Genomic DNA, 27,613 nt, shown 5'->3' with positions numbered 1-27,613 from the left:
AGGGAGTTCTGGAGCTGGGATGGCCTTTCTAAGTGGTTTTGAAATGGAGCTCGGGCCTGGGTCTATTTATTTATTTATTTATTTATTTTTGAGGCGGAGACTCACCTTCCTTACAACTTGCTGAGTCTCACTCTGTCACCCAGGCTAGAGTGCAGTGGCACGATCTCAGCTTGCTGCAACCTCCACCTCCTGGGTTCAAGTGATTCTCCTGCCTCAGCCTTCTGAGTAGCTGCGATTACAGGTGCCCACCACCCCGCCCAGCTAATGTTTGTATTTTTAGTACAGATGGGGTTTCACCATGGTGAAACCAGTTCAAGACTGGTCTTGAACTCCTGACCTCAAGTGATCCTCCCAGCCTCGGCCTCCCAAAGTGCTGGGATTACAGGTGTGAGTCACCACACCCGGGCCGGGGCTGGGTCTTTAAACCTCTTTCCTGACCCACCATGGGATGTGTTTGCCCCCCAGGAAAGGAAGCATGACCTAGGGTGAGACAGTTCTCTTTGGCTGGGAATTAATCTTTAAGGAAGGACTCAGCACACAGCTGTTAGAATGCTTGTTCTGGTGATAACTTCAGCCACAACCAACCAGTTTCCTCTGCTGGCATATAGTTTGGCATTTCTTCATGTCTACGAATTTTGGTGAGAAGCCGGGTGGTAACACGTAGCAATATGGCAAAGCAGGTGGGGAATACAAACAGAACCACAGGAGCCCTCCTTTGGATAGGATGTCCAGATCTACTTGTGGAGTCCACATAGAGATGAAAATATACAACAAAAATCCAACAGTTTTCCAAAGAACACAGGTCATCTTGTTTATCCATGCTCAATAAGGACTCCTGTCTCCTAAAAATGTTAGCTTACATCTATTGAGTGCTTCCTATGTGCCACTCTTCTAAGCATTTGACAGGTGCAATACAATGGATTTCACAAATGCAGCACATATTTACTTCATACCCCTACAATTCAAGCAGTGCTAGGCTCCTGGCCTTCTCTGGGAAATCTCAGAATATTGAGGAGGTTTGGCTGGCTGCATTCTCTTTTTGAAACAAAACAAAATAAAAATTTCCAGCCTGATCTGTCACCTCAGAATAGTATGGGATTTATTAATGAGTAAGAAGGTATATAAATAGAAGCCATATTTTCACTGTATTTTTAATACTGTTTAATTAGCACATGTTTACGGCAGGCCTGATGGTATATTTTAGATACTTAAGATTCCTTTGTCCTTCTGAGCTTGTCTGGAAGGTATAGACACCACTGGCTTCTTAGTTTTTGTATCAGTAGGAAAGCAAAGAATCTATATCCACTTGATGGAGGTATTTGTCTACAGAATGAATGGCTCTAATCTTGCTGGTAAGAATGAATTGTTTACCATCTTCCTAGGGGTGCATAAACCTCTCCTTCAGAGAGGCATTAATTAGAATATCTTCATAAGTAATTTGCTTAAAGGGACTTGGGAAACTAGAAAAACATTAAGTTCTAGGTAGAAGAACTCTTTTCTCATGCAAAGGATTGAACCGAATGTGAAGAAGGATCCAGAATTTACAATACCATTATGGTAGAATCAACAAGAATTGCAAAACCAGATTCTGAAATGTTAGCACAAAACAATGTAACCACTCAAAACAAAACAAAACAAAACAAAACAAAACAATTTGTAGCCTAAAGGTGTACAGAAGCAGGAAGTCTGAATGCTTTTTGAGCATTCAATATTCATAGTTCTGCTGCTACAAAATGTTAGTTTTGACTAAAGAGGGATGATCACCTCAATGCTCACACAATTGTGAACCTGGTTCATTAAAAGGACAATTACAAGCACAAAACTCTCTGTAGTCCTTTTTTTTTTTTTGTAAACAACAAAAAGAACTGAACATCTAATTTTTGAAATTCTCCTGGCTTTTCTTTTTGACCTTTGGTATTTGTATGTATTGACGATCTCTAAACCATTGCACAAAAACACCTTGAAGTGTCAGGCTTTAAAAATGAGTCTTCTTTTCTCTTTCTCCTGTGGAGCTTGGATTATCTTGGCCTTGTCAAAATACATTCTCTAGTTAGAGGGTGGAAATATTTCCCTCCTGGCTCCAAAGTATTGATTTTCTTCAACACTCAGCTCTGTCAGTCAGCCGAAGGGGTGAAAGGTGAAAGTTCACCCAGCACTGCTTGGCTTTACCTTCCTATTAATGTCACGCCCTTTCCACATTTGATCAGTTTATGTGATCACTGATCATACAGAACTGTTACTGCCCCTATTTTCCCTATAAGAATGCATTTAAGTCCCGAGATGTTAAAACATTTCCTGGGGCCCATAGTGGGCATTTGATAGGGCCAAAGATGCCTCAGACCAGTCCTGAAATGTTCATCAAATTCTTATAGAAAATTATACTGTTACATGATGATTGACTCAATTCAAGCTTTTGTGTTCTTATCTGAAATAATTAAGAGAAAAGAAGTACATTCACTACTTACACATAGCCCTCTATGAGCAAAAAGGACCTACTTTATTATTCTTGATTTTTCTGAAAACCAATTATACCCTTTACCTCAGGGATTCACATTCAACTCCAAACTGAGTATGAAATGCAGTGAACTTAATGATCTCAGCTTAGCTCCCAAGAGGCAGCCAACCCATGCCATCCAATCTGACAAGATATGATTTGGTGCCATTAACAGTCATTTGGGAGCATGTAGGGTGGAGATAAAGCAACAGGCATGCAACTCCCTTGCCCAAACCACAGAGGGTGCCATTGAGTTTCTGGAGGGAGAGTTTCTCTCTGTACTTCTACTCTACTGTCCTCTGGGAATAAGTTGCCTTTCCCAAGCCAGCTCTCCAGGGAAATGAATGATTAGAGGCAGCAGGGCGAGGGGAGCATACGGATTTCCACTGAGGGTGTTTAAGATGAGTGAACACTGGAAAAGGTAATAATGTGAGAAAAACAGTTTTCAATACAATTGTTTTATTTAACACACATATGTACACAGGAACATTCAGCATACATAGAATCTATTAAGTGGAATCATTAAGAAATGTCTGGAGAGGCAGACATTTTAATTCACTCACTATACACAGGGAGTTCAATCATCACATTTTCATACAGGTGTCACGTCATGTCATCTTTTGCTTGTAAATTACCAATGAAGCCACATATGTCTCTACATACACAAGGACAGGTCCAAATACAGTGCCAATGAAATCAATAAAACATTAAAGGTGTACGCTGGGATGAAACTGCAGAGTTGACCTCAGTGCTGAGAAATCTAAGCTGGGATGAAGTTTGGGACTGTGGCTATTAAAATAGCCAAGGAGAGATTTATGTTAATAAGAATGCAGATATTTAGTAGTTAGAGATGACCATCTAATCATCAAACATCATCCACCCCAGGGTTTTGCAGCCATAGTTTTCTCCTGGCCTTGGTTGTCTGTGCATACAGAACACTTGAAAGGCCGACCCACACTCGTGGCCCAGGGCTGTTGCTCCTCTGGGCCACCTGGCTTTGCTCTCAACCTTCGTAGTGGTGGGAGCCATCTGTGTGTTGGTGGCAGGCTGCCTACCGCTCCCACACCTCTTTCTTGATACACAGAACATTTTTGTTAAACAAAATGCTAAGGTATACATTTACCTCATCATTCCAAATAGAGATGTAGTCTACAATAAATTATTTCCATTTAAGTTCATAAAGTAAACATATGTTGGGTATAGAGAAGACTGTGGGCCCACTGGAAAACAAAGTGAGCCTTTTAGTTTACCTTACATTTCTCTAGCTATACCAAACACAACAGCACGTTCACCAAACAAATAAAGTCTACACTGTATAGGTCTTTGTTTCTTCCTTGGAAACTACATATATAATCTTTATAAATACAATGTACATGCATGTGCCTAAATTCACTTTTGAAAGAATACCCAACTCTAAAACCAAGGAACAGTATAGATTTGCCATCAATGGGAATAACATCATATCAATATGAAAGAGATGTTCTAGTGGTCTTAATTTCTTAATATGTTCTTTAAAAATCTGTTTCAGTGAAATAACCAATGTTTGTTCCTAGACCTTGATCCTACATTTCTGTATATTAGATAAACTCTTACAACCTAAACTTTTAAGACTAAATTATTTCATTATCATTTTGGTTCCTTTGTAAACTTCACATATTTTCTCTGAATTTAACAAGTAATTTTCTATTTTTGCATTTAATAAATGATTTTGCCCAACGAACCGACCAATCAACAATTAGGCAACCAAACAACCTCCCACAAATATATACAGATCAAGGTTTGTTAGAAACAGTTCATACAAAATATTATTCTATTATTTCATTATTATGAGCTAGAACCAGACAATCTGATGTAAGAAGAAAGTGATACAGTTAAAGCTTACTTAGAAGCATAATGAATACCCTCATTGCAATGTCTGCTCAAATAAATTAACTGAGAGCCCACACATTGTTATATACACTCCTGAACATTTGTGCCATAGTTATTACTTTTCCAGAATACTTGTTTAAAAGAAATACCTTATTAGCTTTCCTTTAGTTGATCAGTAGTAGTTTGAAGGCTGAATTATAATAATTTCATAACTGACATTTGCCACACATATGGGAACTACAGGATTGTGAGGTTTCCGGGGGAAAGGGGTAAGCTCTTTCTTCAACAGGATCTGTAGCAGTGGATAGGGGAGTCTTCATTTCCGGTACACGCTATGCTTCCGAACTTGGCTCTTTATCACAAAAGTCCCTTCAAGAGATTAGTTACAGTGACTGGATAATTACATTAACTAGATCATAAGGAGTGATTATTTTTATTTTAAACTACTAAATACACTATCATTTAAGCAAGAGATGAGCACTTCGGAAGGCTAAGTGTCTGGAAAACTATTTTCTACAAGAAAAATATTTTTGTGTGTGTATATAATTTCTCATGCATCTCAAACTGGTTAGCTGTTGATAAAGAAGGTGGTAGCTAAACCCTAGGAAATTGGATTGAGTAATTTCCTAGCACTCACCAGAATAAAAGAACATGTAAACACAGAATCTTTTTGGTAAACAATATTTTAGGAAATTCAAAGGGCAATCATTTCAACCATGAGGACTACACCACATGACCTCAACACCCAGGGTCAGAACGGCCAGATTCAAGCAGCACTTCAGAGGTGGGGTTGAGATGACTAAAACACTGATCTGGGCTGGGAGTGCAATCACAGTGTTTATTGATTTTTGTGCTTCTGGTGCACCAAGCAACAAGAGCGTTCCCAAGAACCGCTGGCTTTCGGCTCCCATCTCTGGCAGGGAAAAACTACCTGGTGACAGGATGGCCACATCCTGCGGAGCGTATGTGCGTGCCTCTGAATCGACAGATGGCACTAGCGGGGTCTCCCCTGAGAAGCATGCACAAGTGACAAGACCTGGCCGCACCCCTGGACGGCACTGGGGTGGGCAGGCCCCTGGGAACAATCTGGTGGGAGGAAGGACAGAGCAACATCGGCTTGGAGAATTTAGAGAACTAAAACGCAGTCACGGCGGCAGGCAGCAGCATTAGACCATGAAGCGGTGCTCCTTCCCATCATGGGCCATGAGGATGACGTTGCGGTTGGAAGTCCAGATGAGCCGGGCCAGCTTGAGGGAGTTGTGGGAGCCGGGGGACGCGGGCTGCACAGGCGGCACCTGGTAGGTTTTAATGCAGCGCAGCTGAGGTGCCGAGTTCAGCATGCCGATGCTTCCCAGCAGTGAGGTGTTCATCTGGAGGGACAGGAGAGCACATGTGTCACCTGAACAGCCCTCTCCCTTTCCCTATCACAGAGATTGGGTCGATCTCTTCTGGCCACTTTCTCCTCCATCATGGTTATTCTCCTTCACCTGAGCTTGTTCTTTTTTTTTTTTTTTTTTGAGACGGAGTCTCACTCTGTCGCCCAGGCTGGAGTGCAATGGCCGGATCTCAGCTCACTGCAAGCTCGGCCCCCCGGGTTTACGCCATTCTCCTGCCTCAGCCTCCCGAGTAGCTGGGACTACAGGCGCCCGCCATCTCGCCCGGCTAGTTTTTTGTATTTTTTAGTAGAGACGGGGTTTCACTGTATTAGCCAGGATGGTCTCGATCTCCTGACCTCATGATCCGCCCGTCTCAGCCTCCCAAAGTGCTGGGATTACAGGCTTGAGCCACCGCGCCCGGCCCTGAGCTTGTTCTTAACCACTCAAAAGTTCCTTTCGGTGTGCTTGGAACTGTTCTGATGCTGCTACAGTAAATGCAGAACTCTAGAGGAATTTCATGGGGGTAGAACCTGACAACAGGAGAGTCCATGGATCTTTAGGAAGAGAGCTAAATTATAGCTCTTAATAAAATGGTTCATTTAAACAACACAGGCATTTGGACATTGTGGATATTTAAAACTGAAGACTTTCATGTTCTTTACCACAATGCTAACTGCATTCCCTGATGGATGAGTCAGCGGAGACAAGTTTTGGGATTTGTAATTAGTTCAAGAAAAGGAAGCAAGGTTAAGCAGCAGACAGAGTGACAGTTTACTGGATCAAATAAAGCTCAAGATTCCCTTCCACCCCCATTTCCCACCTACTAATACCTTCACTCCTTACTTGCTTTTTAAAAACTCGCTTTCTGGGAAGCTCTTGCTTATTATAAAGTGCAGAACCAGAATCAATTTCATCTCAACACTATGTCTGTGCTTTACTGTTTTGCTATTATACTAAGGAGAGTCTGCTCTTAATATTTTATTGACAATACCTTTTTATCAATTGATGATTTCTGCTTTTTGGCAGTTTTTCAGGATTTAAATTTTAGCTTTTCTTAATCCATTCACATAAATGAAAAATAACATGGAAATTATGAATCATGAACAACTATGCATTCAGGTTGAAGTACTAAATATTGATGGTAGTTGTCTACGTGAACTGTTTCCTAAGCAACTGAGTCTGAAGATTTCTTTAGATTCTAAGTATTACTTAAAATATATTCGCATCATGTGTGCTATTATAATATCACATGGAAAGAATACTGAAAATCTGGAAAGAAGTCTCAGAAATAATACTTTTTCTTTGTACTAATTTTCATTTCCAATGCTTCTCTCCAGTATAACCTCCATCTCAATGTGTAAGATTTCTAGAAATTTGCATGAAGCATGCAGATTATGATCCAACATCTACCAATGGTGGATCCATGAAACTCTGGCAAATCCTAGGACATTTAAGATGTGTTATCACTGACATCATCCTCTGCATGTGGATCACTGCAAAACACAAGCCATTCCTTTTTCTAGCCCTTCTCAGCAGCAGGATGGTGTCAGAGGGCGTAAATCATGGCATCTCTAGCAGAGTGCGTGCAGGCTCCACTGACATTTTCACAATTTAAATCATCTTGAGTAATAACCCTTTTAAGATGACTAATGTTACTGATTTTCCTGCATTAATAATAGTGCCAAACACAACACAGAGGTGAAAAAAAAATCACTAGTGTACGAGGTCACATTTTAAAACCAAATGTATGGTTATTGTTAACTCTTTCTGTTAAAGTTTGGTTCCTGTTTCCAGCCAGGCAGTTCCTTACTGTCATCCTTTCAGAAGCCTGTTTCTTTGCTTCCTTCTCTCCTTTTCCCAAAAACTTCACAAAGGATAAAAATCAATGCCTCATTGCTTTCTTGGAAGTTCCCAAATAGTTAAAATATAAATAATGATGGTGAGCTTGACTTGATAGATCCAAATGACCCAGAAGATTGCTGGTTAACATTAACTGGCCTCAACAGGCATAGTGCGTTTTAGAAAAAAATCTAATTTCTCAGTTGATAAATAACTACAAGGTATTTTTCATTCTTTATAGATTTTCTATGAATATATGTACGAAGCTTGACTTCTGCTGGTAACTCAAAAGGCAAGGGGCATATAATGCTCAGACACTTCCTTATTTTTAATTCCCCTCTTCAAATTTAGCCAGGAACAAAAAATGGGTTGAGAGCTAAACATGAAAAGGGAGAGGATATCTCATGGGAATACTCTAGATGTAAAGATTTTAGAAAAGGCCATTACAACTGGGTTCCTCTTATAACCTGAGCCATCCCTACTTTGATAAATGCCTTTGGTCGGATCAAATAGCCTTCCTGCCTGAGAATAGGGATACGTGAAATTCTATACGGAACATAACTGTTATAGTTGCATACATGTGGAACAGTAAAGACCCCCATGTTCACTAAAATTGATTGCTCAAGATCATCCTTTTCCTATGACCTCTTCAAATTTGGCATGAATCTGAAGTATTATAGGAAGGGTATTAGTTTTTCCAATAAACTCAGGCAAATGACTCTCTCTGAAACAACTAACAATTTTGTTATTCAATATTAATGTTTTCTTGACCAGCGACAGCGACAAATGATGCTCAGGTAAGGACATCTTGAGCCTTGAATGAATGCAAACTATGTGGAATTATGAGATTTGGTAACATTTACTTTTTCCTGATTGCAAAATAGTAAATACTCATTATGGAAAATTCAAATAATAAAGAAAAGTACAAAAAGGAAAGCAAAAAACTCCTGAAATATCTTTTCCCAAAGACAGTCCCTGTTAAAATGTTGGTAAACAACCTTCCAGACCTCCACAGGTACATAAAGATGAAGATAAGCAGATTTAATAAATTTTATATGAACAAGCTTATATTAACATGTAGTTTCAGAATTTGCTTTTCTGTTCAACAAAATGTTGATGGCAATCTTCTCTTGTTAATGACTACAGATTTACATTATTCCTTTTCAATGGCTGAACAGTATTCTACTATACAATGGAGTAAATTAAAATAAATGAAACTAGTATCTACCTAACTTATTATCAGCATTTCTGAAACAGGATATTTGCTGGGCAGTGGTGGTAAGATTTGGGTGAGAGAATTGTGACTGTATTTCATTACCAAACTCCTCCTCTTCCTCAAATACCAATGGATACAGAGAAGTGAAATATTCAAATCAGGTGGGGTTAGAAAATCAAAGGGCTTGAATGACTGCCAAATTACATCATTTGACAGATGAGAATGTAAATTCACTCAAATGTAACTTTGGCTTTTTTATTCCCGTCAAAAATAAATGCTTCACAAAACTGGTTCTGTGAAGATTATTTTCTCAACACACAGAAACACAGATATAATTCATCACAACACGAAATGTTTTAATGCTATTCCCAACGTAAGTAATGCAGGACACAGACCTTACTAAGTCTCACTTGAGTAATTATCCAACCAATATTTCTCATTAACACTCATTTTTCAGCAAAGATTTTAATAGCTGATAGCTTTAGTAAGGTTCTGTATTAATAAGACTTCATTAAGTTTTCAAAATATATTACAGTACACTTACTGGAATAATATAAAAGTATTCTCCTACATCATTACAACGAAACATGCATCTAAATAAATCAGCAAAGTCCATTTGGGGAGAGCAGCAGTAGATCTAATACTGTTTTTTGAACTCTTTTTAATTCAAATAAGACAACTATACTTCTACTTCTAGAAGAGATTTCACTGCATTTTCCCGAGAAGCTGAAAGGACTTGCTTTTGTGTCTTCCATTAAAATTTCATGTCTGAGTTTGGTATAACATAAACATCAAGAAATGGGCTGTATTTTAAATTCCGACCTGGTTTTAGAGGCAAGAATGACCTGGGTGTTGCTGGGCTGCTTCGGCTCTGGCATGTGCAGAGTTTAACAGGAAGCAGCCCTTGGAGTAGTAGGTGAGCTTCTGGACTAAGGACATGTGCTGCAGCCCCACTGTGTGCAAAGCCACGTGTCCAGGCACACAGATGTGAGTGTGCTTGGCAAAGCCCAGAGTCAACAGCAGGAGGCTTCAGAGAGGAACTGGAAGACGAAAAGATGTTATCTGAAAAGGAAGCCATCTAATAAATGAGCTTGATCTGTAAGTGAAACGGAAAAGGATGCCATCCAATACACCAGCTTGATCTCTAAGTGAAACGGATGTTACCCATAATCCCATCAGTGACCTGGGCAGTAATTTTGATATAAATAGAAAAATATTCAATGAAGGGATGAACATATCCAAATAAAACCTTGAAGATCGAAGGGGAAAAAGATAATTTACCATTTAGAAAATTCCATTTAAAATACTCCTGAAAATACTGGAAAAAGTTTCAAATCTGGCTAATATGTGAGGTATTTCTTATATAACAAATTACGTTTTCTTAGCAGAAAGAAAGTTGGAAAAAAGAGGTGTTTTGTTTGTTTATTCCAAAGAAGAAACCCTGGACAGAACACAGGTTTCTGGCAAGCATGGACCCATGACTTACTGATCTCTGTGTCTCTAATGCACAGGCCAGTCAGTACCTATCTCTCAGACACCCAGTAAATGTGGAATAAGTGGAGCTTTATATAAATATTCCTCCAAGATCCCAAGAGAACAGGAAATAAAAGAAAATTTGTATCAAGGTACAGCTGACGTAATAGAGGCCACTGAGTTAGACATCAGTAGGGAGGGGACAAAAAATCAGCAGGTAAACTCCTTAAAGAAGCACTGCTGCAAAAGCCCAGTTTCTGGACACCTAACGGAATCACTGTGGAATTTCAGGAGAGGAAAACACCAGTGCTGTGGTTATTCACTGGGAAATGAGGGCTGGGTGAGATCTCTGATAAAGAGAGTTTAATATGAGCGAATTAAGATGTTGGAGACATATTTTGGAAGAAAGGCTAATGAGAAAATAAACTGGAAAACTAAATTAGATAAAAGTAGAAGAAGTCTGTGACGGATTTTGAAGTTGTCATGCTTTAATAGCATGTTGTTAATTAAGTAATTTATTGTACCCATTTTACATTTTATTACCTATTGATTTTTTGCTGAAGCCTTGTTTAAACTTTTATTTTGTTTTGTTTTAGTTTTCAAAGCAATAAATTGAATCTCATAAAACATACTGGCATCCTAAGAAAATAAAGAAAACAACAAAATTTTCAATTAACTTTTTTGGGGGTGTTTAGGTAATGTTTAACTTCTTGGTAATTTTCGGGACTAAAAGAGTAAGGCAATTAAAAAGAAGATGGGACAGCAATTAAGCAGTGAGGAGAAAACATATTCTATTGCCAAAATTAGTTTCTCAAAATTAGTGTTCATTTTATTCAGAATTAAACATGGGCATTCTCATGAACTGCTTACCAAAGACTATTTGAGATCTTAAGAAATGTTTTGAACAGTTTGAGAATTATGAGTATTATGTGGGAAATTCAGAATGCAAAGAAAAATGAGATAAGTATAAAAGGGACATGAGGTGAACACTAGGAAAACACCTTATTATCCTATGCCCTGCGCCCTGTTAGAGTCACAGACGCAGGGACCTTGTGTAAATGCATAGGTGGAGCCAGCGAGGCTTCTCCTGCCTGATTCCTCTCGGGCCAGGCCCTCAAACACACCAGCCCTTGCTCACGGCAACTCGTGCACCTGTGTCCCCTTCTTAACCACTCACACTTCCTGAACAACCCTGAACACCCAGCCCTTCTTCCACATCACTCAAGCCTCAGCTTAGGTGTCACTTCCTCTGAAAAGCCTTCCCACAACCTTATTCTCAGGCTCCCCTGGGACCATAACTGCTTGCTTATTTATGTATGTCTACTTCAGACTGCAAGCTCCGTGAGAGCAGATGCCCCTCTCTCCAGATGGCTAATTGTATTCTCAGCACCCTGCATGCCAGTGCCTGGCACATCATCAGCAATCAATACAGACTGGATGTTTGCTGCAAGGAGGCAGGGAGGACAGGAAGGAGGGCCGGCAGGTGGGCTCAACAGGAAGGCTTACTACCAAAGCCAGATCACGCAGTATATGCTTTAAGACACTGGAGCATCTACCCTTACCTGCCAAAAAGAAATGTGGCTGTCAGTGTTTGAGTAGGTGGCAAGGTATCTTCCATCAGGAGCAAAAGCCACTGCAGTGATTGGTCCCTTGTGTCCATGGATTGTCTAAAATAAAATTCAGATATCATGAATGGTAAGCATTCCACAGGACAATTACAAGTATACACACAAATGCATTCAATGTTGAATAAGCTACGTCACGGGTATTAGATGCTGTTGTCTTCTTTGTTTTTTAAGTCAGCTTAGAAAAGTAAGCCAAGCAACCGACATTGTCTCATTGAGGGAACTCTCCAAGGGCTTCAATCTTGTTCTGAGGTGTCTACCACCTGCCTCCTAGTTGGGAGGGCAGCATGAGCCCAAAGAAAAACCATATGTTAATAGGCAAACCAATGTGCTAATTCATTTATGTTCACCACAGGGAAGAATTTTACAATTAATTAGAAAGGTAAGAAACTGATCACCAAAAGTATCCAGGAACTTTGCTCATCTGAAATAAAACAATCAAAGCTGTGGTATAAAATCCCTGTTCTGGAAGGAGTTAAAGGCTATAATTTCATCTCCTTAATAATTATACACTGCTCATGCTTTATGCTTCATTTTCTACCAATAACACTGTATTTAAATGCATATAGCTGCAATTAGTAAATATACATCCACACACATGTGGGAGGTTTGGGCACACACATAAATCAAATACCATTAAAAACAAGTTAACAGGGATAGTTTTGAACCTCTGCCAAATAGCGATCATTGATTTAACCATGAATAATAAAAAGGAAGTTGTATTTTAGACTAGGTCTTTGATAGAAGGTCCCTCTTAATAAAAACAGTACTCAAGTCTGATGATATTAATAATTACAGAAGACACTGGATACTAAGCAAATTAGCATAATACTGTATTAATCTCCCTGCACTCAACTATTAAAAAGCATACCTCTGCTACATTAACCAATATTCAGTCCGGCTTACAAGCTGCAGGTTGGTCTCCTCCCTTTGTCTAGAAAGGAATAGGAAATATGTGCCCCTAAACTAAGAAAATTCAGGACAGGTTTGCTTCCAGTCGTCATTTTTGATAAAGAATTGTGAGCCCTGAGTCTCAGTGGGAGCATCAGGCTTGTTATGTGATTCGGCCCATAGGTACTGTACATTTCGGAAGATTTTTTCATACTACATATCTGAATGCCTAAGATGAGGAAGAAGAGGGAAAACAGGGGTAGAGACACAAGCACATTCCTTGCTGCCTTTGCATTCTGTCCTTTTTTGTCATTAGACTTTCAAGGGACTGTGGTGTCCCCAAATAACACTTGTTTTCTAACACTCAAAAAAAAAGTTATGTTGGTACAGAACTGGGCTCTGGGTAGGGAGAGAGCACCGATGTGAGCCAGACTTCCTGGATGTGCATATGATCTCCACTACGTACTAACTGTGGAACCTAAGGCCTGTTATTGAAGGCACTTAACATCTCAGAGTACCCATGTTTGTAAAGTAGGAACGATGATGATGATAATGATAATATCTAGAGCTTTGTAAAGGTTAAATGAGGTAATACATAGTGTTCTGCACAATGCATGGCATAAAACAATTCAATACTTTTAATATTTTTGTTACTCCTGCTTGCTTACAGATGACCAGACACATATAACCAGTCATATAACTCAATCACTTGAGTACACCATTAAATGAACACTTCTCCAAAACTATGCCTTAATCACACACCTCAGAATCAGCATTATGTAGCATACCAGGTTGCCTATAAACACAGACTTCAGACTGTGGCATTTGATTAAATAGATGTGATTACTCATGATGCTGGCCCATAAATGTACTAATTTAAGAAATGGAGTGCACTTGCTGAATAATTATTGCAAGAAACCAGCTTAACATCAACTATTCTGGAATGAGAATCACTTAAGCAGGAAAAAAGCCTTTAACCAATTAAATCAGAAAAAGTGGTCATTCCCACTTACTAGGTCAGTTTAATCAGCGCATTGGGAAAGCATTTTTAACCGTTTTTTAAAATCAAGATTCAGTTCTGCTAAAACCCTGAAATTCTATTGGGCCAATCTGAGGCCACTTTATGGTAAAGACAGTCGGACAGTAAGGCCTTGACTTAGAGGCTGCAAACTCAAAACCCTTAAGCTGAAATTAGATAATAGATGTGTTTGGTTTGGCCTGCAAAAGAGCAAAAAACGGAATTTTTTTCAGCCCATCTTTCTAATTGATCAGATGTTACGTAAAATCAAGATTTCCAGCCTCTCCTGAAAAACTGGAGGATCGGGCAATACTGGGCCTCTGTTCATATGTGGCAGCATCAGCCAGGGCTGAGTGGTGGTGAGCACCTCAGCCTGACCATGTGCTCTTCACTTCACCAGCCCAGCACTGACACAAAAGAAGACCTGTGTACCAGGCTGCCCAGCTCACTTATTTCCTGCCTGGTCCCTCCTGGCATTTAATGCAAACTTTCTATTACAAATATTTGATTCAAAATTCAAAGTTTCTTCCTTGCTCTGGGATCCCAATATACATCTAAAACTGTGGGTAGACTTTTCTTCTAAGAAAAACTGGCCCTTCTTGAAAGCCCTCAAAGCCCGACTCTGTGTAGAGGTGGATTGAACCTCCTTCTGGAGACTGGGCTCCTCAATTTCAAAACAGAATGCCAAGCCTTCCTCCTCCAGATTAGCATCCTTCCTTAATCAGCAACCAGAAGGTTGCTTCAGTAAGTTAGAGAACGCAACAACGAGCCGGCTATAAACCAGCAGGTCCAAAGGATGTTACAACCCAATGGACACATTCACACCCCTTTCTTGGAGGCCAGCTGTTGGCTTGTTGTAAAAGTAGTAAAACAGACTCACTGGGACCATATTTGCTCCTTCAGAACATTATTCTCTAAATATTCCATTTTTTGTCTTCCTCTGGCGAGTATTTAAAACATCCATGTGAAGAGTACTTCTATGTCAGCTGAAGACACTGAGCAGTTATTTAAGTGGCTCTCATAGAAGATCTTGGGAAATAAGTTCAGCCTGGCATTTTCTGCTGGGAAAATGTTTGTCTTTCCAGATAAATTTGTTGCTTTCTTTTATCATGTAACAATAATTACATAACCTAACACTGGTTTGCTTTACTGCCAGGAAACTCAGAACTAAATTTATGCTCATCCTATACATGGAGTAATAAATACTTCCTCCTACTCATTTTACTCATCACTGTTCCGTTTTAACTTTTGTTGAAGTCCTGTCATATACTGAGTTTAACTTTCTTTAAAGTCTTCTTTGGACAAAGGGGGACTACATCTTGGATCAGAACATCACACACACACAGGCACACACACACACAGCATGATGCATCACACACACGCGCGCACACACACACACGCGCGCGTGCACACACAGCATGATGCTGCTAGGTGCCCCATAGGGCTGGCTTTTTAAAGCAACCTAAAGAAAAACCACAGAGTGCTGACTGCAGCTGACAGACAGACCTACTGTCTTGTAAGAGCAAGTACCGCTCAAGCAGTGCAGGGAAGTTCGCTGTTTTAAATGGCTTGGTACATCTGGTGAGTTCATTACAATCTCAGCCTGAGAGGTGCTTCAGCCCTCACTATAATGGAAATGTTGCCATTGTCTTTTGTTCAGACTCTCTGAACTTCTAAGATCTGTGCAGGCACCACCTGAATTGACTTTAACTGCTACTCTGGCATTAGGGATGCAGCTGTGAGGATTGCAGAGAACTTGTTAGTGCTTTGTGATGGAGCAGATTGGATGGTTTGGGTGTCAAATGCTGGACCTTGAAGAACATTTTCCAAAAAACAACAAGTTTCAACATAAAAAGAGGTTTGGTAGACTTTTTATATGCGAATGAGTATCATGCCTTGTTATATTTTCAGTCAAAGAAATTGCTGTCTTGAAAAGACAGAAATGGAATACAAAGAAATTAATCAAATTCAGGAAGTGCTACGAACAATTAAAAAAAATCAAACAATTATTCCTAGCAGGAGATAGAGTGTTGAACTGTTAAACACCCCCACCCCATTTTCTCATTAAAGGAAAGGAACTGAGAAGCAGAATAATGAACAATACTTAATGCACCCAACAGTTTTTAACATACATTTTCAATGTGCTCTGCAAAGAAATATAATTAACCCAGTTGCACAGAGAAGGAAACAGAAATGAGAATTTCTAAAATGATTTGGTGTCAACAAAAGCCATGACTTTATAGAATATTCTCTTTAAAACTGCTCTTCACATGATCTGTCAGCTTCCAAATGACAAGTTTGGGACTTGAAACCAACCCACTTGGAGGTCGAATAAAACGAAAGAGAACATCTTATATTTATTTGTAGGTCTCATCATTTTATTCTTTAAAGGGGAACACAAAATCCTACCTAAACCATTTTCTTAATTTTAACATACATTATGAAAACACGATTTCCAAAAGTAGGTAAGATTTCCCCATCATGAATGCCAGCACAAGGGAAAGATTCATAAAGTACTGACCCATGTATTTTGTATAACATTTACTAACATAAACTGGAAAAATGCAGGAGCGTGGACTGAACCTTGACAGCCCCCAGGGTCTTGAGGGGCTGAGAGGGAAGCGGCCCGTGTGGCTGTGGGCTTCTCAGGAAGCAGCGTGGCTGACTTTAGATTAAGTCAGGCAGTTGCAATTTGAGGGGTGCTTGAAAGGTCTGCTGAGCCGAAATATGTCCTCCCCAGTTGGCTGCACATGGCCTCTGAAATCTCGAAAAACACATTATGCCTTCACCTGAGGCATTTTCCCTAGAATGTGCTCTGGCAGAGGGCAAACAGGACAAGCTTGTTTTCATGAGGTACAAGCATGGCAGATGCCCTGACTTTAGGGTGAGCCTGAATGAAGTGTCTGTGTGTGTAGGGAGGCAGAAAATAGGTGAGACAGGCCAGAAATTCAAGGCAGTCAGTGCCTCAGCAGTGAGGAAGAACTCTGAAAAGGAGAGGCAATACCAAAGACCTGCAAATACCTACATCTTCCCAGTGCTGCTCCCACTTAATGATACCCGGAAATGCCAGGTGAGGTGCAGTGGGTGCTTGTAGCACTCATTGTATGTTTGGTATCTCTCACATAGTAATAGCAGCTGAAGTCAGAAAATGGCAGCTAAGTGGGGGGAACCAGGCTCTGATTTGCATGTCTTTCTTTTTTTTTTTTTTTTTTTTGAGACGGAGTCTCGCTGTGTCGCCCAGGCTGGAGTGCAGTGGCGCGATCTCGGCTCACTGCAAGCTCCGCCTCCCGGGTTCCCGCCATTCTCCCGCCTTAGCCTCCGAGTAGCTGGGACTACAGGCGCCCGCCACCGCGCCCGACTAGTTTTTTGTATTTTTAGTAGAGACGGGGTTTCACCGTGTTAGCCAGGAGGGTCTCGATCTCCTGACCTCGTGATCCGCCCGCCTCGGCCTCCCAAAGTGCTGGGATTACAGGCTTGAGCCACCGCGCCCGGCCTGATTTGCATGTCTTTCTGACATCCCAATACGGGAGCCTGTAGATTTCATGGCTGGCTGGCAGGGAGGTAACTGCTCAAGGCAGAGAGAAGACAAAGACATCGCTCTGACTGACAGCTCTGTTAGGCAAGGGAAAGGCTCATCAAAAAAGAGCCATTTCAAAAGAGTTCAAAAGTTAAGAATTAATTATGTTCAAGGAAAAAAAATCCCCCCTTCTTTTCTCCCAAGCAATCAATTTCTGAAAATTTTATTAGATATTTAAGGTTCATCTACTCAAAGAAACAAATTATAGATTCAACAAATAATTTAGGCAGATAATAACACCATTAAAAGATAGATAATCTCATCTATGGCCAACTAGAAGGCTCAAGTCCAATTTAATTATCACGATGAACTAAGCCTTCTCAAGTCTCTTTGTGCATAGGCTCTTAAGACCACATGGTGCTGCCAAGAACACTGAAGTCACCCATTCTGTCCTGTTTGTGGACAGGGCTATGGTGAAGCAGGTCAGACAGATGAAAATCTATTCTGTTTTCAAATAGCTCCAGAGAAAGATTCCCAAATCTCCCCTGAGGACCCTTTTCAGTGTTTAACAATGTGTGCTTTCAGGAAATTTTTCCTTATATCAAAATCCAAAACACTGCAGTTGAAGCTTGCTTCCTCTGGTCCTGGCCTCAGTAGAGATGGAGAACAGCTGGTGACCAATCTTAGTGTGACAGCCTTTTAAAAGGCTCGAGGGCTGTTGCAGCAATCTGCCCCATCTTTTACTTAATTTTTGTTTTTAGGATTAAAAAAAAAATCCCAGTAACTATAACCTTTCCTTTTGGGTCTTATTTCTCAACTTCTTAATAATTTCAGAGGCTTTTCCTTAAACTCTCTCCAAGCTTTCCAATCAAGACATCTTAGAGTTGGATGGTATCTTAGAGGTCACCTTATTCAACGACATCTCATGATGTGGAGTTTCTTTTTTTTTTGAGACAGGGTTTCACTCTTGTTGCCCAGGCTGAGCGGAATGGCATGGTCTCGGCTCACTGCAACCTTCGCCTCCCAGGTTCAAGCAATTCTTCTCCCTCAGCCTCCTGAGTAGCTGGGATTACAGGCACCTACCAACCACCTGGCTAATTTTTTGTATTTTTAGTAGTGATGGGGTTTCTCCATGTTGGTCAGGCTGCTCTCGAACTCCTGACCTCAGGTGATCCACCCGCCTCAGCCTCCCAAAGTGCTGGGACTACAGGTGTGAGCACCTGGCCTCAAGATACGGAATTTCTTTTTTTGCCTCCCTTCCCTCCCCCTTCTCCTTTCTTTTCCTTTCCTTCCTTCCTTCCCTCCCTCCCTCCCTCCCTCCCTCCCTCCCTCCCTTCCTTCCATGGAGTCTTACTCTGTCACCCAGGCTGGAATGCAGAGTGCAATGGCACAATCTCGGCTCACTGCGACCTCCACCTCCAAGGTTCAAGTGATTCTCCTGCCTCAACCTTCCAAATAGCTGGGATTACAGATGCGTGCCATGATGCCTGGCTAATTTTTGTATTTTTAGTGGAAACAGGGTTTCCCCATGTTGGCCAGGCTGGTCTCGAACTCCTGACCCCAAGTGATCCACCTGCCTTGGCCTCTCAAAGTGCTGAGATTATAGGCGTGAGCCACTGTACCCGACCAAGATGTGGAATATCAAACCAGACTGAATACTGGTATTAGGAGATCAGATGTCACTACAGTTTCTCATGACACTATGCAGCCTGGCCAGCATATGCTTATTTTATCAGAAAATGGCAATTGTGGCTGATGATCACCTTGAAAAGAAAAAACTTGTACAGCTGTTGGCATGCAGATGGCTGACATTTGAAGTGCTCCCAGTTATTTTTAGGAGAGTGAGATGTGCGCACCTCAGCCAATGGACAGAGTCTTGAGGGTGCAGAAACATCTCGAGAGGCATCTGCTGACAAAAACCCAGATGATTAGCCCCTGCTCTAAAGCCTCTTCTACCACTTTCCAGAAGACATTAGTACTCATTTTGCACCCTGTTTATTTTCATTAAACAGGTACTCCCATTCATTTATTGCTCATTAACTCTCTTCTATTTCTCTCTTCTCCAGTTTACTAATTCTCAACACATCATATCACCTGGGTGCTTAAAGAGGTTAGTTTCTGTCTCACCATTGGGTCTTGATAAAATTGCATCATATAACTTAATACTTTAATTTAAAACAAAAAAGTGGAATTAGCAAGGGTCAAGTATAAAACAGCTGTTGTCATCCTTGAAATAAATGTTAAAATTGTACATGAAAGGTAAACATGCACTATTATGCTATACCACAGAACAAGAGTCCTCAACCCCTGGACCATGGACTGGTACCAGCCCGTGGCCTATTAGGAACCAGGCCACAGAGCAGGAGGGTGGGTGACAGGTAAGCAAGCCTCTGCCTCCTGTCAGGTCAGTGGCAGTATTAGATTCTCATGGGTGCGCAAACCCTATTGTGAACTGTGCATGCAAGGAATCTAGGTTGTGCACTCCTTATGAGAATCTAACTAATGTCTGATGATCTGAGGAGGAACAGTTTCATCACAAAACCATCCATCCCACTCAGGTCCATGGAAAACTTGTCTTCCACGAAACTGGTCCCTGCTGCCAAAAAGATTGGGGACTGCTGCTATAGAGAATCCAAAAAGTATACTAAAAAGGGAAACTTTTGTAGCATGTATGATATGCCGGGTGCTGTTCCTGACACTTTCACATAAACTTCTTAATCTTTATGTATCAACCCAATGAGATAAGCAGACTATGTTATTCCCCACTTCATAGATGAGGGGACCGAGGCACAGGGAGGTGCGATAACTTGTGTGGGTTAGAATCCAGGCGGTCTGGTGACAGAGTCTGCTGCCTCACAGGATACCAGGTAAAAGAAACTGCTGGATCTTCCATCTCCATAGCTTGACTTTCCTATAGCTGAGAAAGTCTTACGTATGTTACACACTAACACTTATCAGTGACTTTGCCACACCAAATAACAAAGACCTTGAGTGATGTCTGGTGGTGCTTGGAGGCTGGGTGCAGCCCCAGCCCAGGCAGCTACAGCAGGGCTGCTTGGAAGCAAGAGCTTGTGGTGGTGCTGGGGCTTGCCAAGGGGAACTGTCCGTCCCCTCGTTCTGGACAGGCAACAGTCAACCAGCCCACCTTGCAGACCCTTCTGAATTTCAGGGGACCTCACAGAACCCCTAGACTCCCAACCCCATGTGGCATGGAGGTGGCTTCCACATACACAGGAAGGTCCCTGGATTGACCCAACCTCCCTTCCTATCCTGGTGCTGTCCTGGTCCACGGCAATCTCCCCTGCCCTGCCATCCCTGTGAGGACGGCTGGGAGGACAGCACCGCCTGGGACATAGGAAGCCCATTTTCCCAGGGGAGTCTTGCCTCCGTGTGGGGTGAGGCAGGGTCCACTGGCCCACTGCCACAGTGAGGGTGAAGAAACACTCTTTTATTTGACCCACCTCCAGGAGTTTAAACGTCTTAAAAAAGAGTTGTCCCGGCCTTCTTCACTGGCTAAGAAGGAGGAAGGTACCTGTGTTGATTCCCCCAGACGCCCAGGCCAGATTACAGACATGGTGGCCCCATCTCTCTCACCAGCAGCCTCCCTCCCTGGTCCTCAGTGCCTGAAGGCTTTCACCCTCCTATCAGCTTGTTTGTACCCCAAAGAGGAAATACCTTCCTACAAGGACTATAGACAAGCACTTTTTAAAGAAAGGATAATTAGAGTTAGGAACCTGTTTCTTTCTCACTTGGGACCCAAAATATAAAAACTAAAAATATCGACCAAAATGGAAGTACATGGTAAATGCAATCCTAAAACTCTCTAGTATTGAAAAGAGCTCAACTTTTCTTATTGGGTGTACTATCTCCTATAGTCTAAGCACGTTAAGTCTAGATGCTGCTCTTTGGTGGTTCTACAGATTTTGAACAGAGATTTGAGAGTTGAAAACAGGTTGTTTATCTCTATAATTTCTTTTCTTGATGGAGGGCTGAGGCAATGCTTTTTATTCACATTATGCCAACTTTATGTTATAAAGTCAACCTGTTTTAGCATTTTCCAAGCCAAGGTATTGAAACTATTCAATGAATTATTTTCTATCACCATCTAATTGAAAATAATATATATTCAGAGGGAAAAACAAGTAGACTTGATATATTTTAACATCTTAATGGAAAACAGATTTAAGGATAAATATAATAAAGTGAGCTATCTTCAGTTTTATTGTAAAATATAATGCCTCAAGTAAATAGGCTCTCTTTATTCCTTAAAAATAGCTTCAGTGTTTACTGCACATTTTCAGTTACTAAAACTTACTTATATGTCATTCGAGGACAAGCTGACATTGATGAATTAAAGCTTTTCAATATCTACGTATTGACAATCCTTATGACACAAGCAATAGTTTTCAATATTTCTTCTGTGGGGGGTTATATATCAACATGCATGTGCATATACACATATATACACACAACACCCTCATCTAGGAATAGTGAGAATCAAAATACATGCTCAAAACTAAGGTATCATTGTAATTTTCACATTCCTAATAAGTTTTTTTATGGTATTGAGGCTTATATTTTCACTCAGATCCATGATACATTTTCAAAATTATTTTTAAAAGGAAGTTTTATGAATGGAAAAACAGAGAATAAACATTTAAGCCAATTGTTGCTTACCAAACTTAAAACGTTGTAATCATCATACAGAAAACTCTAAAAAATAGGTACTGATTTTAGGAATATTTTCCCTTCGATTTAACTGGGAAACTTTCAGATTCAAAGAAAAGTTCTCCGTCAATTAGACATTAATTCACCTGTTAATGTCTAAGCCCCTCTTTCCCCTTTTCCTGCTGCAGATAATCAGGAACTAGCCTTGCTCTTCCCTGTTCTTCTGATGTATTAGGCCCAGTATTTCCAGGATAAAGTAACAACAGAATATCCAATTAAATTATAGAGAAGTGATATGTCTTTTCTTTGCATGCTGAAATGATTAATTATACAGAATCATACTTTGAAAATTAGGTTTGCTAAAAATCACAAACATCACAAGTTAATATATTATATGATCACCACCAATTTTTGGCTAATAAAATGACAGCAGTATGTTTGTACTGTACAACTTTTAGACTCAATAATGATTACAAAAGCCTAAAGACATAAGTGAAAACATAACGTTTTGATATGATTTAACATTTAAAAATATAATTACAGAGCCATACTTAAAGATGATTCATGGATAGTCTACTGCTGAATACTAATATAATTTAGATAAATGTGGTTCAGTTTTAAATAAAAGAATAGTGAATAAATTATCAAATATTTACACTGCTCACATGAAATATTTATTAAAGTTTCACTTGCATATGCTTAAAAAGTCACACAAAATGTTTTCTTCAGATTCGGGCAAACCCAAAAGCTAAATGTTTTTTTCAGTGTTTCTAATATAAAACTATTTGAACACATGCTAGAAGTCTTATACTGTGCTACGAAAATAAATCCCTGCTTCCACATGGAGTTCCTTAGCAGCATGAATGGTCTTGATTATCTCCACCCTCTCTAGACATTTCAGGCCCTTACATGGCAGCACTTCAGCAGACCCCATACACACTAACTCGCTGGACAGCAATCACATTCCTAAGTAAATGTCCGTCATGATGGGACTTGGCATTTTCGTGGGTTTTGATTTGGGTTATGGTTAATGGAAGATGGTTTGGTTAGAGCAGTAGGTCAGGACCTTCACATGTGTTACCTCTCCTTTGTCACCTCTCCTTTGCCTGGTATAGTGCCTGGTGACACAAAATTGTCTGATGTAGGTTATACTAAAGCTAGAGAATTTATATTTTTCAAAATTATGTTGCAAAAGTATTTAACATTTTCACCATTCCAAAAAGAGAAATGACTTGAAAGTGTTGAATTACGACATAAAATTCTAAAATTCATACCTATATGAATTCAACATTACCACACCTTTGGATTCATGTTTATTTTGGATAATGATAGAACGTACCAATAGGACACAATACAGGTTTAGAAATTTTACACTTTTATATGTAGTTTATTATGCCTCTTCCACTTATTAAAACAGAAAATCAGATTAGTCTGGAACATAACCTAATTCATGTTGTTCTGCATTACAAGGTTCATTTCTTTTGTTAAGAAATTCCAAGTTATTTAGTCATGTAACCAAACACCAGCTGTTCCCCCAAAACCTATAGAAATAAAAAAAAAAAAAATGAATTCCCTTGATGGTGACTTATTAGTCACCTATTGAAATAAAAAAAAAATGAATTCCCCTGATGGTGACTTATTAGAGACTGATCTAGAATGAATACCTACTAACTTAAAGCTCCTTTCACATTTTTACTTTTCCCAATACAACTTTAATAGTAAAACAACTGTATTGTTCAAAATAAATACAATAAAAATATAATTTAAAGAAAAGTAATACCAAGTTACAAAAAGATAAAATTAACCTTTTACTTTTGATATAACATCCAACATTTTTCTTACTATTAAAATCATAATATTCATAAAATATGCAATACTATATGTATTTTTTTTCATATAGCAATTGCATTTGCAAATCTCCCAGAGTAATTACTGTGGCAAAATAACACTGACATTACCTGTCACTCCTCTGACTTAGACTATCCACTTTCACGTAGTGGATTAAAATTTGTCTTTGCTGGCTTTATGAATAAGAAAAATTTTCTGATTTGCTTATTTGTAAAATAATATTATCTGTCTTGCCTAACTTTCCTTAAAAATATGATTTTTAGGAAAAACTATATTTTCTAAAATAGTTTTAGGAAAATTTATTGAGGCTTTTGTTTTAGGTCCTGTGCAAGGTATCAGAGTATAAAGATGAGATAGGACCTCTGCCCATGAATCTAGAAATGGGAGACCAACAGGTTGACAGTAAGAGACTATGGTATGGCGCAATCAACAGCGTAATAGAGATGTGCAGAAGATGTCACAGAAACACAGACAAGGAGACAGCAGTTTCTGTGCAGCGGCAGGAGATGTCAGAAAAAGGTGCAGAGAGAAGGTTGTATTTGAACTGAGCTCTAAAGGACCACCAGAAGTTGGTGAGAAGAACAAGAGATGAGTCTAAGCAAACATGTGCCAAGTGAAGACTTCAGAGGGGTCCAAGAAAACGGCCAGCACTCCTGTGTCAATCTGCCTAGGGGAGCACCAGGCAGCGAGGAGAGGTGGAGAGAGGCAGGCTTGAAAATGAGGCCGAAAGGCAGCTATGGCCAGGCTATAAGCTGCCTTCTTGTGGTGTCAAGAAATGTGGACTTATCTAATAGTCAAAAGAGAGTTTTCTGTAGTTTTAAAATATAAGAATGGTCAGATCAGACTACTTTTAAGAACATTCTGCAAAGGGTGGAGAAGAGAGAAACAGAAAGGAAGAAGGACTGGTTGGGAAGCAAACGTAGCAGAGAAATGGGGAGCTGAATGAGGAAGTGGGCATGGATAGGAAGGAGAGGGCAAGCGGGGCGGGTGGTGCTGCTGCGACCTGGACAGGGAAGGCACAAAGGAAAGAAGACCCTGGGGCGGGTGCGGGGGATAAGGAGAGGTGGGAAGGTGTCAGGGGAAATAATGAGTTCAGTGTGGGAATTCAGGTGGAGGGGCTGAGCATATAGAAATCTGTTAGAAAGTGAGGAAGACGAATTGGGAGCTTAGGAACAGGTTGATGAAAAGAAAGGCAGATTTGGGAGGAATCAGCACATAGAGAGATGTGGAAGGCATAGACCCTGCACTCAGCCCTGTTCCTGGTACACAGCAGCTTCTCCAGGAATGTTTGTTAAAAGATCCAATGTAAATGGTTGAGAAAATCCATGAAGAGCAGATAGAGTGAAAAGACCAAAAGGATGAGGATAAAAACGACAGGAGACACTAGCAGCATAAGGGGTGGGCAGAAAAGAAAGACCTGGGTTCATTTTACACATTGTAGACCTGAAATACAATATTTTATCTAATATTTTATTTTTAAATTAAATATTTCAAGGTGGTCCCCAATGTACAAATCACCTTTAAAGGAGGATTTTGTGATAAAGTAACGTACTTAGTAACAAAATTGCTTTGAAGGTTGATAGTATTTTAACTTTTAAATGATAACCCTTTATCAAGTAGTAATTATCTGACTCAGTGATCAGAAAAATCAATTATTAAAAAGTCAAATTTCTGGAATCAAAAACATATTTGAATTAAACATTTTAATCTACCAATACTTGCCAACTCAAAACTGACAGTCTAATTTCTCTAATTTTAACTGTTTAAATTTCATCAGTTATCCACAAATTATGTTTTAGAAAGCCCAATGTATAATATACTTAAGATTTCTCCAAGTATAATTATAAAAAGAAAAATATACTATTAAAAGTTAGGAAAGATAACAAAAAGGAATTAAACTAGAACTTGTATATATTTATGGATGTACTGTAAACATATATACACACACATGTACTGGTTGCTCACTTAGATGTGCACATTCTTCTCAGCCATAAAAAAAAAATCAACCAAATTAATGACTTAAAAAAATCTACATTAGTGATCATAATCACCAATTTGGTTTGATACAAATTTCAATTATTCTCTGTATTCATAAACCATAATCAATGCAAAAAATGCTGGATACTTTACCACTAATTACAGCCACACAATTCATATTTACATAAGCATTCCCTATAGTTTGGCCAAAGGTAATTTACCTGAACGCAAGGGAAAGTGAATTAAATATCCTATCACTAAAATTAAATTTTAGAGGAACATGTATTTAATGTTCTTAAAGTGGGAGATATATTGGCTTAAACCTTTGTATCTTTAATGCAATCATACTGCCTAATGATAAGCAAAACTAAAAGGCCAATTCATTACAAAATTCAATATTTAGACCATCAAACTCTTTAGTACTTAATAAGCAATTAATATTTGTCAATGAAAAATGTTGTGGTAATACAGGTGAAAATCAATAACACAAGCCCACTTGTTGCACTACCACTGACGAGCTATCTAAATAATTACAATCTTTACGAAAAAAAAAAAAACCTGCTTTGATGTTTTAACTTAGGTTCTTTCCAAGCAGATGTGAATCCTGTGATGCTCGCTGTTTATAACACAGAATGCACTTCATTAGTAATCTGCTCATAATTAATATCATGCATATGACCCACAGGCATGTGCCTTAAAATAACATTCTATGCTTTATTACAGATGCCATTAAGGGCACTCTTTAATACTATGCATACTAACTTTATTCACTTTGAAGAAAAAAAATCTAAAACTCAACCAGAAGGTTTCCATTTGATATAGTATTTTCCTTTCAGAATAAGTGTATGAGAAGGTAGTTTGGACACACTTCTGAGGCTTAATAGACTTTATATATGAACTTTGCATTAGCAAAAATAATTTTTAGTAGAAGCATAATTTTTATTTAGATCAAGTTGTCCAACCTGTGGTCTATGGGCCACATGCGGCCCAGGATGGCTTTGAATGTGGCCCAACACAAATTCATAAACTCTCTTAAAAGATGAGATTTTTTGTTTTTAGCTCATAAGCTATCATTAGTGTCAGTATATTTTATGTGTGGACCAAATAATACTTCTTCCAATGTGGCCCAGGAAAGTCAAAAGATTAGACAGCCCGATTTAATTTTTTTTTTTCTTTGAAAAACACAGGGAAAAATATAAAAAAGGAACCTAAAAATTACCTATAGTACCACCATTTTTGGGGTACTCATAATAAAACTGAAAACCCTACCCAAGTATACTTACTCGTCAAATGCCATCCCTTAGAAGAACCACCATAAGTCACTGGCTTGCAGTCTTCCAGATTTCATATTAGCGTGTCTTTGAAATCTTAAAGTTTATCAGTTTTTCCTGGTATAAACAATTTCATACTCCCAGGCACTATTTTACTTTTCCATAAAAATGCTTTACTTGCTCAGAGATGAGAGTCATAGTTGCCAGATCACTTTAAATGTTAAAATTAAAATTATAACATTACATAGTAAGAGTAATATTATATGGTAAATGCATGCTCTCTAAAAGCGTGCTTCTGCTTTTTTTTTAAAAATGAAGGTTATTAACAAAGAAACATTAACACATATTTAGTTGCTTTTATAGTTTGGAAATGATAAGGACATCATTTTTTAAAATGGTTTTTTATAATATGATAATAGTTTTATACTAAACATTTCCATTTAACAGTCAATTGAGATTAGTGGTTAGATACAGCATTGTACATTAAGATGCCTGACATGGTATTATAAAATACTTGTACTTACAGATTTT

At 39.3% G+C, this 27,613-nt stretch overlaps 1 protein-coding gene across 3 annotated transcripts in view; it reads right to left on the bottom strand.

The window, feature by feature from the left end:
- Positions 1-2,936: 2,936 nt before the first annotated feature.
- WDR7 (WD repeat domain 7) overlaps positions 2,937-27,613 on the bottom strand; it is a 408,770-nt gene continuing 384,093 nt past the window's right edge. For all 3 annotated transcript variants that reach the window (XM_033238435.1, XM_033238452.1, XM_033238442.1), the window contains 2 exons: positions 11,830-11,934; positions 2,937-5,733 (listed from right to left, as the gene is read on the bottom strand). In XM_033238435.1, coding sequence (XP_033094326.1) covers positions 5,530-5,733; positions 11,830-11,934 — 309 coding nt within the window. In that variant the 3' untranslated portion in view covers positions 2,937-5,529. The remainder of the gene's footprint in view (positions 5,734-11,829; positions 11,935-27,613) is intronic.

This window comes from Trachypithecus francoisi, unplaced genomic scaffold, assembly GCF_009764315.1.
Source record: "Trachypithecus francoisi isolate TF-2019V2 unplaced genomic scaffold, Tfra_2.0 Contig01474, whole genome shotgun sequence".
NCBI classification, from domain to species: Eukaryota; Metazoa; Chordata; class Mammalia; order Primates; family Cercopithecidae; genus Trachypithecus; species Trachypithecus francoisi.
Note: the sequence above shows the minus strand (reverse complement) of the source record. Positions and strands in the feature narration are given on the sequence as shown.